Source organism: Sitophilus oryzae, unplaced genomic scaffold (assembly GCF_002938485.1).
Source record: "Sitophilus oryzae breed Bouriz unplaced genomic scaffold, Soryzae_2.0 scaffold_172_pilon_pilon, whole genome shotgun sequence".
NCBI lineage: Eukaryota > Metazoa > Arthropoda > Insecta > Coleoptera > Curculionidae > Sitophilus > Sitophilus oryzae.
In genome coordinates this window covers 1,266,506-1,280,644 of record NW_022146424.1, presented here as the reverse complement: position 1 = coordinate 1,280,644, position 14,139 = coordinate 1,266,506, and the positions used below count along the sequence as shown (strand labels likewise).

The 14,139-nt window shown below is 31.6% G+C and overlaps 2 protein-coding genes across 4 annotated transcripts in view; both read left to right on the top strand.

Moving 5' to 3' along the window:
• The window catches only part of LOC115881757 (MLX-interacting protein), a 35,172-nt gene extending 24,233 nt beyond the window's left edge, over positions 1–10,939 (top strand). The window contains exons 10-16 of one of the 3 annotated variants that reach the window (XM_030899393.1): positions 2,016–2,181; positions 2,245–2,435; positions 5,661–5,891; positions 7,877–8,004; positions 8,045–8,183; positions 8,336–8,465; positions 9,750–10,939. In XM_030899393.1, coding sequence (XP_030755253.1) covers positions 2,016–2,181; positions 2,245–2,435; positions 5,661–5,891; positions 7,877–8,004; positions 8,045–8,183; positions 8,336–8,465; positions 9,750–9,856 — 1,092 coding nt within the window. In that variant the 3' untranslated portion in view covers positions 9,857–10,939. The remainder of the gene's footprint in view (positions 1–2,015; positions 2,182–2,244; positions 2,436–5,660; positions 5,892–7,876; positions 8,005–8,044; positions 8,184–8,335; positions 8,466–9,749) is intronic. The other 2 variants (XM_030899392.1, XM_030899391.1) reach the window with 2 other exon arrangements.
• Positions 10,940–11,732: 793 nt separating this feature from the next.
• On the top strand, positions 11,733–14,014 carry LOC115881751 (glutamyl-tRNA(Gln) amidotransferase subunit A, mitochondrial). The gene is made up of 8 exons (XM_030899386.1): positions 11,733–11,783; positions 11,837–12,061; positions 12,118–12,380; positions 12,433–12,672; positions 12,723–12,870; positions 12,930–13,147; positions 13,228–13,430; positions 13,847–14,014. Exons 1-8 carry the CDS (start codon positions 11,751–11,753, stop codon positions 14,005–14,007), a joined length of 1,491 nt encoding a protein of 496 aa, XP_030755246.1. The 5' UTR covers positions 11,733–11,750; the 3' UTR covers positions 14,008–14,014.
• The last annotated feature ends 125 nt before the right edge of the window (positions 14,015–14,139 follow it).

The following is a 14,139-nucleotide window of genomic DNA, read 5'->3' as shown; positions in this document are numbered from 1 at the left end:
GGAACACCCTGTATGATTTTTTAAAAAAATTCAAAATATGTAAAAAAAACAAATAAATTATGCTTGTCCAAGCGTTTTCCCGAAAGACTAACTGTTTTTTAAATAACAAATATTAATTTGAGGGGCGTTTTCGCCCTCTTTGAATTTGAGATTCGAGAAACCCCTCCTTATTGAACCTGTACACCCCACAGTCAATCCGTTTGCCAAAAATCAGCTTTAAACGTCAAGCAGTTTAAGCAGAATCGTGATTACTCAATGGTCATATTTTATGAAACACCCTGTATAAATTTATAAACAATTTTAAAATATGTAAAACAATAAAATAAAATATACGTGTTTAAGAGTTTTTCCGAAAAACTCACCGGTTTTTAGATAAAAAATATTTTAATATATGAGGTATAGTTTCACCCCCTTAGAATTCGAGTTTCGAAAAATCCCTTCTTATCGAACCTCTACACCCTAAAGTCAATCTGTTTTCCAAAAATCAGCTTTTTACGTCAAGCGCTTTAAGCAGGATCGTGATTAATCAATGACCAGATTTTTCGAGACACCCTGTATACATTTTTTAAAAAATCTTAAAATATGTAAAAAAACAAAATAAAATATACGTGTTTAAGCGTTTTTTCAGAAACTTGACCGTTTTTTAAATAAAAAATATTGTAATATTTGAGGGGTGGTTTCACCCTCTTGGAACTGGAATTTCGAAAAATCCCTTCTTATCGAACCTCTACCAGAGTACGTAGATCGCCGAGTAGCGACAGAAACCGTCGGCTCTTTTGATGTAGTGGGACCAAATTTTCTTTCTCTCTCTTTTGACGTGTTTGACAGATAGACTACGTATTTAACTGTTCAATTTATGAAGTGGTCCTATAAACATGGTATACACTGCTCACAATTTGAAGTGGAATTAATTATAAAGTTTTATACATATCTTTTTTGTTTTGTTTTATCCTTATTTCTAAATTTGAATGTATAAAATATCTTACTGCTAATAAATAATTAAAAAAACGATTCGTTGCCTGAGGTGTATTTGAAATAAAGTATATAGAGATATTTGATAAATGGCAACAGTGGCAACTTCGCTTCTTCGTATGACAGATAACCTACTTATTTCGCGCAGCCGCAAAGAAATTTGAAAACGGGACTGTCGCTACTCGTCGGTTTAGGCAGAGTACCTAAACGCTATAAACACTTTTCGGAATTTCTTATATGAGAGCGGTTTAGATTTTGAAAGATTATTATGATTTTTGAAGATTCTGACTTTGACAAGAGAAAATTATTTCTGTTTTTGTTTGCCGTTGTTCTTAGCGACCGCTATAGCAGCGCCAGATCGCGTATAACGGTCGCGACCCAAAATAATTTCGCGACCCAAAATTTTTACGGGCTTTCCAATCTAAACTTGTTGCATTTATCTATGACTAAAGTACCACAACGAATGACATTGTCAAGAAATAAATAAATAAATGTGGCAACTTGGCATTTTGTACAACAGAGCTACCACCTGAACCCCAGCGGGAAATTTAAATTCCAGTTAGTCAGCACGGCGCCAAATATGTCCATGGTTGGTAACAATGAATTTAAAAATCTCGTCCTCGATTACGTAACTAAAAGTTTAATTGGTATCAAGTATACATAAAAAAATATTTTATCTACGATTTTTAAAGATTTTATATTCAATTTGCCTTGACAAATAATCTGGAATAATACAGTTTTACTCAGTTAATTAATAAAAACGATAATTTCTTTGATTTAAGCATTTTTATCGCACGAGACAAATTTCGATATAAAATTGGATTTATTAATAAAATAACGTTAGTTAAATGCGGGAGGTCAGTTTGATAATGTAATAATATTACATTTTGCATTTGTTGCGTTATCTCAATGATTAAGGCAAACTTTATTATAAAATATTTATATAATATTTATTTCCTTCAAATAGAGTATGCATGCGTTCATAACAATAATATTATATTTTTAATATTTTAAAAAAGTTATTTTCTTTACAATTATTCAAGGATGATAAGATGGAGAGTAGAAGAAGGTCTACACCAAGAGGTAGGGGTAGATCTCGATCAAATACCAGGGAACCCATAAAGAGACCTCCCCTTATATCTGCTGTGAGTGATCCAGCGTTACTCACACCCCAAACAAACGTTCTTTTAACGCAGTTACTTACAAATAGTGAGTTTATCCGGATTTATCAATATTTTCCATCAACTTATTCAAGAAAAATAATGATTGTAGGTTCACCTCTCAGTGATGCGGTGTATAGTCAAAACCAGAGCTTGAGCACGTCTCAGGAACTGAGCCAGCATATCAGGATCAAAGAGGAGACGAGTCCGGTGCCCATATTGCCCCAACCGCCGCCTACCACGATTATTTCTTTGCCGGCCCAAATTACCGTCACTCCTGTTTCAATGTCCAGCAGTGATCCGGTAAGTTTCAGGAATGTTCTGATCAGGGTTGGATAGCGTCGGACGCGTAGAAAATTAATGTTCTACGGGTATGTAGAAAATGTAGAATATTAATAATGAATAATGAATATAATTAATTAATGAAAAGTCTGTTTTTTTTTCTTTGAAAGTTTTCGTTGTTCTTTTTTTTTTTAATTTTACCATAGAAAGCCTGAAATTTCATAAACTATATACATACCGTGCTGGCAACTGTTACTTTTGGGTCGGTATTTACATGTGTGGAAGTAAATCGCGTAGGGATCTTATTTAGTCGGAGTGAGAGAAATGCGACGGTGTGCTGTTGCGGCGTTGCCGGTACGTCTTTCCCTATCAAGTAAAGTAAAATCACGATCGCAAACCGCTTATTTTTAAAAGACTTTTTTTCGAAAAGATTACTAGATATTATAGTAAACGCCACGAATGTTTGGGAGTGATTCATCACTTGATGAAGTTAGAATCGACACATGCGCTATCATTTTTACATTAAAAACGTAAATTTTTACCGCAGACGTAGGTTTTTAAAGGCCCGGTCTAATCATCTGCCTGCGCTCCTCCTACTTATTCTAAAATGTTAGTATGATTGACAAAGACGTTACTATATCGCGTTTCTTTGATTAATTCGTTTTTGTGCGTCAGTCCATTGGTGTGCTTGCAGTGCGACCAATGGGGCATTCCAGTTTATATTTCTAACCAAATAAATGTTTTGACAAGACTTTGACAGTTAAAACAACAAATTACAACAGTTTATATATTGGTTATTATATGACTTGAAACACCACGGCACTGGAATTAAGTTTTATGTGACCTTGAACAGATTAGTTCACATGGCGACCGATGAATCACTCCCAAACATTCGTGGCGTTTACTATAGATATGTTTCTGAGCATTTGAAATGGAATTGTAAGGATATAGTTAGGGTCTCCATTTTTTTATAACAAGATAACGTCAGTAATCGCGATAATTTAAAAACTACTCTTTTTAACACAACACGCCATAACTTAAGAACCACTTTAGATATTGAAACCTTCTTTCTATTTTGAAGATTGGATCGTTTACAATATGTTTAAATAAGAAAAATTCGATACGGTTGTTTTTTTCCATTCAAAAATTTTAAACAACCCATCACAACACTTTTAGTGCATAGCAATTTTCAGCAATCGTGTAACTTTTTTATTTATAAAGATTTTCACATACTGTCTGCGAAGAAAATATAGCAGAAATATTAAGAAAGTTTTTGAAAAACTACAATCAACTATTTCTAATAGATTTCGAGATATGGATTTTTGAATTCAGTGTTCTAATAGCGCGACCACTGTCGAACACCAACTCAATTCCACTTATTTTTACCAAAAGTGCAGGTGTTTCTAACTTGCACTTAAATTTTTTCAAGCTATAGGGAAAATTACAACAGCTCGTTAATAAATAAGTACTTTATAAACGCATTGTACTCTTTTTACATACGAAAATCTCGACCCAAGACTAACCTTTGCCAGCCCTTACTATTGAAATAGTATTTCAATAGTATAAATATATAATCTTACTATTGAAAACTTTTAAGATATCTGTAAACTTCGACTATAGTGTGTAACAAATCAAGGAATATTTTGACAGACAATGACGAATGATATGACAGAAAATACGGTATGCCTGTAAATTATAATGACACAACAGTCAATGTCACGCATCCTCCCGTTTACATATCAACTTAAAATAATATGGAAGTTAATAGTTAAGCTTTTTTGAGACATACAATATACTATCCATTTCTTAAATAATAAATAACAATTAGAGATATCGTTATTAGTATATTTCTTGTACCAATCGTTGTGGTTGAAGTATTTGAAATAAATATAAACTCAAAAAAAAGCTTACAATATATGAAATTAATTTTCTACGTCTGGACATGTAAAAAATGTAGAAAATTAGTTGGTGTAGAAAATTAATTTTCTACGTGTAAAAAATGCGTTAGAAAATATAAAATTTTCTACCTACCCAACCCTGGCTCTGATTTTAAATCATCAAATATTTTGTTGTGCTTGGTCATTTATACACTTAGATGCAAAAAAACCCAACGGAACATTTTTTCATCAAATTTAAAATGTTATATTTCTTTTACTTTTAGCCCTATATTCATGAATTTTTTAGCAAACTGTATATAAATCTATCAATTTTAATTTCTAAACTCAGTTTTTTATAAACTTTAGTATTTGGCTTATTATACAGGGTTAATTGAAGGGTTGTTTTTTACCCTAACTTTAAAACACCCTTTGCACTAATTTCGTGAGTGATCTTTCCTAAAACAATATTTTTCTGTCAGAACCATGTCTCCTGAGCATTTTGTTTTTCGACTTATGTTAACAAAAGCCTTCGTTAATTTTTAAGAGCGAAATGAACTTGCCATCAACAATTTGCAATTTTTTCAATTATGACGTTATTTTTTAATATCACGAGGTGGCTTTGGTGACTGTTGTTGTAATGTCATATCGACACTGATTAGAATTGTTATATTAAAATTTAAAAAAACGTTAAAATATAACGATACAGGCTTGGTTTTAATAAATATTAGTAACACTAAAAAAAACTAAGGATATTAAAAAAAATATCTGTAATAACTAAGTGTACAAACAAACAAAAAACTTGTAAAAAATACTCTAATACTTTACATTGCCTCTCCCGGCTGCTATAACTGTCTGTAAATGTCGTTTCATAATGTTAATGAGGCTGCAAATATAGTGTGTCTAATTTTCCCATTCTTCAAGAACCAAGGGAATATTCATAATTTCGGCCATCTTCAACAAGATTCGATACTAAGAACTATATTCAATCGTACACAACAATAATCACCAAAGTCAAAAAGTATCGACAGTTGAAAAAATTGCAAAATGTTTGTGGCAAGTTCATCTTGCTCTTAAAAATTAACAAAACAAAATATTTAGGAGACTTTGTTCTGACCGACCATGTTTTATGAAAATTTGCTCACGAAATTATTGCACAGGGTGTTTCAAAGATAGGGTAAAAAACAACTCTTTGATTAACCCTGTATAATGAGTCAAATACTGAAGTTTATAATAAACGAAGTTATTACGAATTAAAGTTGATATATTTATATACAGTTTGCCAAAAAATCAAAGAAACACGGCTAAAAATAAAAAAAACATTGTAAACTTGTTTTTCTTGCATCTGAGTGTATATTATTTACCCTTTCAGCTTCTTCTCAGCACGTATAGTAATTCAAGCAGTCCCATCATGGACTCGCCGCAAAACCTCCATTCCCCTACGTCGTCCCAAGGTTCCATAGGTTCGCCTGGTAGGGACAACAACAGGGACAGGAGGGCCGGCCATATTCACGCCGAACAAAAACGACGGTGCAATATTAAAAATGGGTTTGATATGCTTCATTCGCTCATACCGCATCTCAACCAGAATCCAAACGCAAAGGTAATTCGGTCTTATTTCGTATGTGTAAAAGAAACAACGCAAATAAAGTAATCGCAAAACATTTTCCGAATCATATTGACATTGACACTAAAGTTTATAAACCTGACTAAATGAAATTTTGGCAAAAATGTTTAAATTTGCTGTATAATTTAAGATACCGAGCAGCTCTTCATTTTACTTTATAGAGCAACTGATTGTAACAGATATTTTATTTAGAATAGAGCTGCAAAAATTAGTTTAAACCGAATTTCATTATCGCTATGTTGGTCACATTGCGCCGTGTTCAGCAACGTTGTTTATTATTGACAATTATCCTAACGTCAGTCATTATTTTGTATAATATCGTGTTGTTGAATCTTTGTGAGTAATTCTCGTTTTTTGCCTATTTTCATGGTCTTTTTTTAAAAAATATACTTTTAAGTACAAACAGTTCTTTTAAGAACTAAATTTTCGAGTTTTTGTATTGCATTTCTTGAAATTGTGTTTTGAAAATATACCGAAACATTTAAACAGTCGAAGCAAAGAGCTTGTAGCTTCCCTGATAAACTATTTTGAACGAGAACGTGACAATAAAGGTCTTTTATTACCTTTGACTGCACTCAGAGAAATAAGTTTAATTAATAATTGATAAGCACATTATACCACTTTCAAAGTTATTTCTACGTTAGTTTTTACTAAATTCTGTGATTATTAGTTTGTGCATTAATAGCACCCTCTTACTTGTTATTACCACTTATGAATAACCCATAATAACGCTTAGAATAATCTTCATAATGCACTAGTTTTTGCCAATATGTAATAAGTAAAATAAGCTATAAAACAAATAAATCAATTAATTACTAAAATATTAGTTATTAAATTAAAAATAAACCGTAAAAATCTTTAAAAAATGATATAATAAATATATTGTTTGTCAATTTTAAATTAAGATTCATCTCATAATCCATCACAATCTGGCAGCGCTGTCGCCATCGCTTGTCACTCAAAGTTGATCACGTGCATTGCAAAATTGTTTTGCGATTGCCGTATATTTAGTAATCAGTGAAAATATATCACTGTTTGACGTAGAAATAGCACTTTAATCTCAGTTTTACTATTTCTAATTCTTCTGTTGTCAATTTCTTAAAGCCGCCTGTACACATAACGTTTTAGCTGTCAGTTTTGGTTTGTTCATTCAAGTTTTACCTGTGGTTTTTAGTTCAAGTAAAACGGGCCGTTTTTTCGTCTACACACAATTTTTACTTGATACCTCCTATTAACTGAACAGTGACGTTATTTGTCTACGGTGCTTAAGAATGACGATAAATACAACTGTCACTATAGTCGTGTCACAATCATCGCCCAACGATATGCGAGAAAAAATGAATGAAGCAGTAAATTGCAATGTTACGTACTGAACGTAGTTTTTCTATAGTCGCATATGGGGTATATATGGGGTATATATTGCATATTGGGTACAGTGAACATTGCACATTGTGTATAATGACTATTGCAGTTCTCTATAATGAACATTGCTCTATACTGCATTGTACATTGCAATATACAACATTAACATATTCACGAACATTGCAGTACTATGAAATGTTTACTATATGCTTCATTGTACATTACAATATACAACATTAACATATTCACGAACATTGCAGTACTATGAAATGTTTACTATATGCTTCATTGTACATTGCAATATACAACATTAACATATTCACGAACATTGCAGTACTATGCAATGTTTACTATATGCTTCATTGTACATTGCAATATACAATATTAACATATTCTCGAACATTGCAGTACTATGAAATGTTTACTATATGCTTCATTGTACATTGCAATATACAACATTAACATATTCACGAACATTGCAGTACTATGCAGTGTTTACTATATGCATCATTGTACATTGCAATATACCAAATGATAGTGAACATTGTATTATATTGCAATGTTTACTGAACCTTATATTTAAATCTACATTATTTTAGTTAAGTAAAGCGGCCATGCTACAAAAGGGCGCCGAATACATTAGGCAACTGAAATCGGAAAGAAACCAAATAAGAGAGGAGATGGATTTGTTGAGGCAACAGATCGAAACTTTGAACACGTCCATAAGGTAATATTTTTAAAGCACCATTTTTAAACATTTTTCTCAGCTATGTATTTTATAGTAATTGTCAGTCGTTGTTACCCGCCACTGGAGCGCCAGTTTCGCGAAGAAGGGACAACAAAATGCAGGAAATGTTTGACGATTACGTCAGCAATAGGACGATGGACAATTGGAAGTTTTGGATTGTATCCTTTTTGAAAAAATAATACATTTCTTTATAAGCCACTGAGTTAGATCTCTTAAGGGAACAAATATATTAGTGGTTTAATGAAACAAGAATTTATTGAAATTCTTTGAACGAATATGTCTAAAATTATTTCCTTTAACCTAGAGTTAGTTTAGTCTTATATGTAGGCCGTTATTGAATTCGTTCAATACGTTCGTTTCAACGTCCAGTGTGGACGACCTTTACAGTTCTACAATGTTGTGGGTCGAGCAACACTGTACCCTTGGTGATCTCAGACCGGGTAAGCTATATATACATATATGTTTTTAAAGAACTCAACTTGTAGTTACAGACGTGCATGATGTGTGTGTTACTTTATGTTTAGTAGAAATTTAAGAAAACTAAGTAGACTTAGAGGAGTTCTGAGATATTCCAATTGGTTGATACATCCGTCGCGTTTTGTGTATAGGCTTACTGCAATCTCCGCTGGTGCTGCCACCATCGGAGAATATCGTAAACAACTAGTATATATAAATACACGGGTTTAAATAGCGAGTATACAAAAAAATTATTATTTAATTATTCTAAAAGTGTTGAAAATTCTAAAAACAAAAATAAAAAAGTAAATATTTTGATATCTTCAGAAGGTCTAACTTGTATTATAATTTATTATTCCAGTTAAAAAAACTTTTTAGATGAGTGCAGCTACGGTAGCGAGGATAGTTTTAATCACCGGTTTTGCTAGTACGGCATAATTGGGGCTATTTCGGCTATAACGAAATTTTTTAAAGGTACATAATTATAATTTTAGCAGGGTAATTCGGTAATTCGGTCACTAGTTGATTAAAAAAAATATACCATTAATATTGCCAATTATATTTTATTCTCTCATATGTCTTTTTAATTTTTTGATTATGTAACGAGCACGTTGTTTACTCACTTGTTTCGTCGAACTGCTTGAATCAATTTTTGCTTTTGATCAAATCGGTGGGAGAAACTATGAAGCTATAAAATGTTAGTTCGGGAGAGTTTAATATCCGGGAAAAGTTGAGTTATTGAATGTTGTTGCACCCAACAACGCCCTAATTACGCTCTCCTTTACGCGTTAACATTTTTTCGGCATTTTTATTAACATTTGAAATTGTCAAAACGCAACTCGACGCGACGCGACGCCTAGTTCGATTTTTTTTTCACTTTTCTTCTACCCGAAACAGCGTTACATCACACAAACCTCGAACCTGAGTGTTTTATAGTCTCAATATCTGCACTAGCAAAAAACTAAAATACTTAAATATTATGACAAAACCACAATTTATTATTTTAATGCGATCAACATGACGGCATCGGCAGCGTGTAATATATGTTGATAATTTCTGATTTCTGCCGTTGAAGCGCTGCGGTCGGAATTAGTTATCAACTGAAATGCACCAAGCCTATAATGTTTAAATTTAGAGCAATTATTAGTTTTTTTATTGTTGCATTTAAAAAGAAACTAGTTGTTAGTTATATATTTGAGCGCCTCTATGTGTACTTCTTCCTCTAAGTTAGAATTATACTGTTTTTAAATTACTACATTTCTTTTCAGTGGTTTTAAATTCGTTAAGGTATCTGTGCACAAAAACCGAAATATTAACAGAACCAGAAAAGTTACCTGAAGAAGCTAAACAAATAGTTTTACGTAGAGATAAATGAAAAAAGAGCTATTAGGTTATAAGCGGTTAAGTTTTCTCAGCGCACGGTTTTTTGCTCATTTATTGTTTTTTTGTTATGTATATAATTTTCATCCACCGATATAGTACAATAAAGCAATGCATCTAACTTAATCCTTGCCAAAAAATGTATATGTTTAAGTTTCATTCTTTCTGTTGACTGATCAGAGATTCATATTTTTATCTTTTATTAATTTTAACGCATATCTATTGTGTAATATTCCTTGTGTAATAAAACTATTATTAATTGTTACTGAGTGCCATCCAAAAAAAAAAACGTAAAATACGAATATATTTATAATGATGGTTGAATTTTATTAAGTCGATTTTTCTAATCTCGTAATATTGTAGAATGTCTTCCACGTTTTAAGCATCCAAATAGTGGCCTAAACCTAGAGGCACACAGGAAGAGCAAAACAGTTTTAGTCAAAAACATTTTTCACTAAATGCGTTTTCATGTGATACTTCAATGAAAATAAAATGGGCTAAGGCATACTGATCAGTCTGGTGATGGAGAACTAGCCTCTGTGAAGTCCTCTCAAATATTGGCTTCTGTCAAAGCCCTGAGATTGTATGATGAGTTATATCTCGTTATAACTCAAGAAAGGGGGACATATTGATCAGTCGCGAGTGTTAAGACAAGTTTAGGCTCGTTTAGTCACAATCTGTATCTCTGCCGTACACATTTGATTGTAAATAAAACATTTTGCTTCTCTTTGAAACATAATATTTGTGTAAACAAACATACCTTTTTGTCCCGAACAAAAACGTTTTTGGCTAACACAGTTTTGCTCTTTCTGTGTGCGCTTAAGAATTCTAAAATTTCCCATTTTTGTACAAAATTCTTTTCATCTTAGTGTTAAAACTGTTTAAAACTTAATTATTTGAGATGTCCGTGAAACATGCATTATTTAAATATTTTTATAGCGTCTCGTGCCTTATATTAGAGGTAATAATGTTTTCTAAATTTGTCTAAGATACCTACCTACTTATACATGGGTATTATATATTTTAATATTTTTTTGTAGGGTACTTATTTTGTATAAATTTTGAACGAACACTTGTGTATTTTTATTTGTTTTATGAAAAATGTTCTGTTAATTTTTATTCTAAAATATTTTATGTAAAGTTATTTGAATAAAGTCTTTAAAAAAACGTTTATTTTGTTGACATTTTATTTTCAAAACAATTTTTTTATTCAGAAAAACTGTAGCGCCCTCTTTAGTATAGCTGTAGAACTAAATTCAAAATATTACTACCGGCGCCATCTATAGGTAACTTCCTGAAGCAGCGTTTTACAGAATTCATTAATATTGACGTGTGGCGTCATCTGTTTGGAATTTACTAAACTGTAATTTAATAGAATTCTATAATCACAATTTGAGGTGACATCTATTGGGAAATTAGTTTATTAACTTGCCGCGACATCTATTGAATACTTGCTAATGTAACAATTAATGATATCTGTAATTATAACAATTACAGAAAACTATATTTAAAATATAAAATATTACTACTGGCGCCATCTATAGGTAACTTCCTGAAGCAGCGTTTTACAGAATTCATTAATATTGATGTGTAGCGACATCTGTTTAGAACTTACTAAATTGTAATTTAATAGAATTCTATAATTACAATTTGAGGTGACATCTATTGGAAAACAGATTTATTAACTTGTCGCGACATCTATTGAATACTTGCAAAAGTATCAATTAATAGAAATCTGTAATTATAATAATACAGAAAACTGTATTAATATAGAGACATCTATCGGAAACTCTCTCAACTAATTAAAATATTAATCTGTGGTTGAATTTAAAAATTAACCTATAAGAAATCAGTAATTTTCAGAACATTTAAAAAATATTATTTTATTAATGGAAAAAGTATTAAATACAAATATAAAAACGGTGAGGCTTACTAATCTTGATAATATATATTTTACTTTATATTTTCGTTTTAGACTTTCAAATTATTAATTGAAAATATCGTTACAGTACCTGAAATAACAGCGGCAGCATTTAATAAAGCTAGAGAATTTAAAAAATATAATTCTTTTATAAATTTAACGGAGGAGTCTGCAAATAAACAGGCAGAAGAATCCCAAAAACGTTATGATGAGAAAAAGCCTATTTCAGAGTTGGACGGTGTTCCCGTTGCTGTTAAAGATAACTTTTGTACAAAAGAGGTTTCTTATTAATGTTGTATAGGAACAATTACGTTTCTAACTTTCTCTTAATATAGGTAGCGACAACATGTGCATCAAAGATGCTTCAAAATTTTATCCCGACATATAATGCCACTGTAGTGGAAAGATTAAAAAATGCCGGAGCAGTACTAATAGGCAAAACTAACTTAGACCAGTTTGCTATGGGTTCAGGTACTGTAGATTCTATATACGGGCCATCCAAAAATATTTGGGGCTATCAAGGTGACGATAATTTTCATATAGCTGGTGGTAGCAGTGGAGGAAGTAGCATAGCTGTTGCTAGCGGTATATGTTTCGGGTAAGAATTAAGAATTCCCAATAAAAAATAAAAAAAAAATTGTTGTATTAAGTGCTTTAGGATCTGATACAGGGGGTTCAACAAGAAATCCAGCATCATATTGTGGGGTTGTTGGTTTCAAACCTACTTACGGACTTGTGTCTAGATATGGTTTAATTCCTTTAGTAAATTCAATGGATGTACCTGGTATTTTAACACGAACAGTAGATGATTGTGTTAGTATTTTAAATGCTATTGCTGGATTCGATGATAAGGATTCAACATCACTTGAAAGACCTTTTAAAAAAATAAGGTAATTATAGTTTTACATATGCATCAATAACTTTTAACATGTAAATTTAGACTCCCTCCTGCAGACAAAATGACCATTAAAGACCTAAAAATTGGGATACCTGTTGAGTATTATAATGAACATTTAAGTGATGAGGTATATTTTGCTTGGAATGAAATAGCAAACTTATTGAGCAACAATGGTGCCATTGTTAAACAGGTTTAAAATGCAAATAAGTAAGTCCTTTACTCTGGTCTCACCAAACATTATTTTACCAGATATCCATGCCCAACACTGAGCACAGCATTGTATGTTATTCAATACTAAATCAGTGTGAAGTAGCAAGTAATATGGCGAGATATGATGGTATTCAGTATGGCTATAGAGCTGAAGAAAATTCATCGACAGAAAAACTTTATGCAACTTCAAGAAGTCAGGGATTCAATGAAGTTGTTAGAAATAGAATTCTGACTGGTAACTATTTCTTATTAACCAGGTAAATATTCTTTTTCAAAGGCAACTGTAATGCCGTTTTTATCAATTGAGAAAAAAATATGTTCTAAAATATTTTTTAAGGAATTATGAAAAATATTTTAATAAAGCTTTAAAAGTACGAAGACTCATAGCCAACGATTTCCACAAAGCCTGGGAGGAAGTTCAAATTTTATTAACACCCACTACATTAACAACAGCGCCTTTGTACAAAGATTTTGTCCAAAAAACAAATAGAGATCAGTGCGCCCTCCAGGATTATTGTACGCAACCTGCTAATATGGCTGGTAAATTACTATTTACTATATCTTGCAATACCATATAATCGGAAAAACAGCGTCAGAGTGAGCTTTGAACTGAAAAATCTATGATAGTTTCTATTGTGCTTATTTAATAAAAACTGACATAAATATTTGCAATATACCATTCAGTATTCTTTTTTGTACTTGAACGTAAAATACAAGTAAAAATGTAAAAATACTAATAAAAAGAAGAATGGCATGTCTCGTCCTGGACATACAATAATTATGATATATATTTTCTTTTGTTTTGGCCAATTTTTTTTATCTTGACAGAAAATACAAAAATATATATTAATAAAGGCCAAAGACCAAACGTGAGTAAATCAAAAAGCCTCCTGTGACGTCTTTTTTCCGATCACATGGTATTTTGGAATCTATTGTCTCAAATTTAAACATTTTAGGTGTTCCTGCCATCTCAGTTCCAATTAAACTGTCAAATAATGGATTACCAATCAGTTTGCAATTAATAGGAAGAAATCTGAGTGAACCCATGTTATTGGCTGTAGCAAAATACATTGAAAACCTTGTACAATTCCCACATTTTGTAAATAAATCATCATAGTATTTTTATAAAAGATTTTTACTAGGGATGGGAAAATAGTTGATAAATATCGACAAGTTCCGATTTTTATCAACTCGATATTCAAAAATAATTTTAAACGTCAATTCAATAAAACTATCACAATATACTAGT

Coding starts and splice junctions, on each gene's coding strand:
- LOC115881751 (XM_030899386.1), top strand. CDS start 11,751: ATGGAAAAAGTATTAAATACAAATATAAAAACG. Junction 12,381..12,432: donor GCTAGCGGTATATGTTTCGG/GTAAGAATTAAG, acceptor TGTTGTATTAAG/TGCTTTAGGATCTGATACAG. Junction 12,673..12,722: donor AGACCTTTTAAAAAAATAAG/GTAATTATAGTT, acceptor ATGTAAATTTAG/ACTCCCTCCTGCAGACAAAA.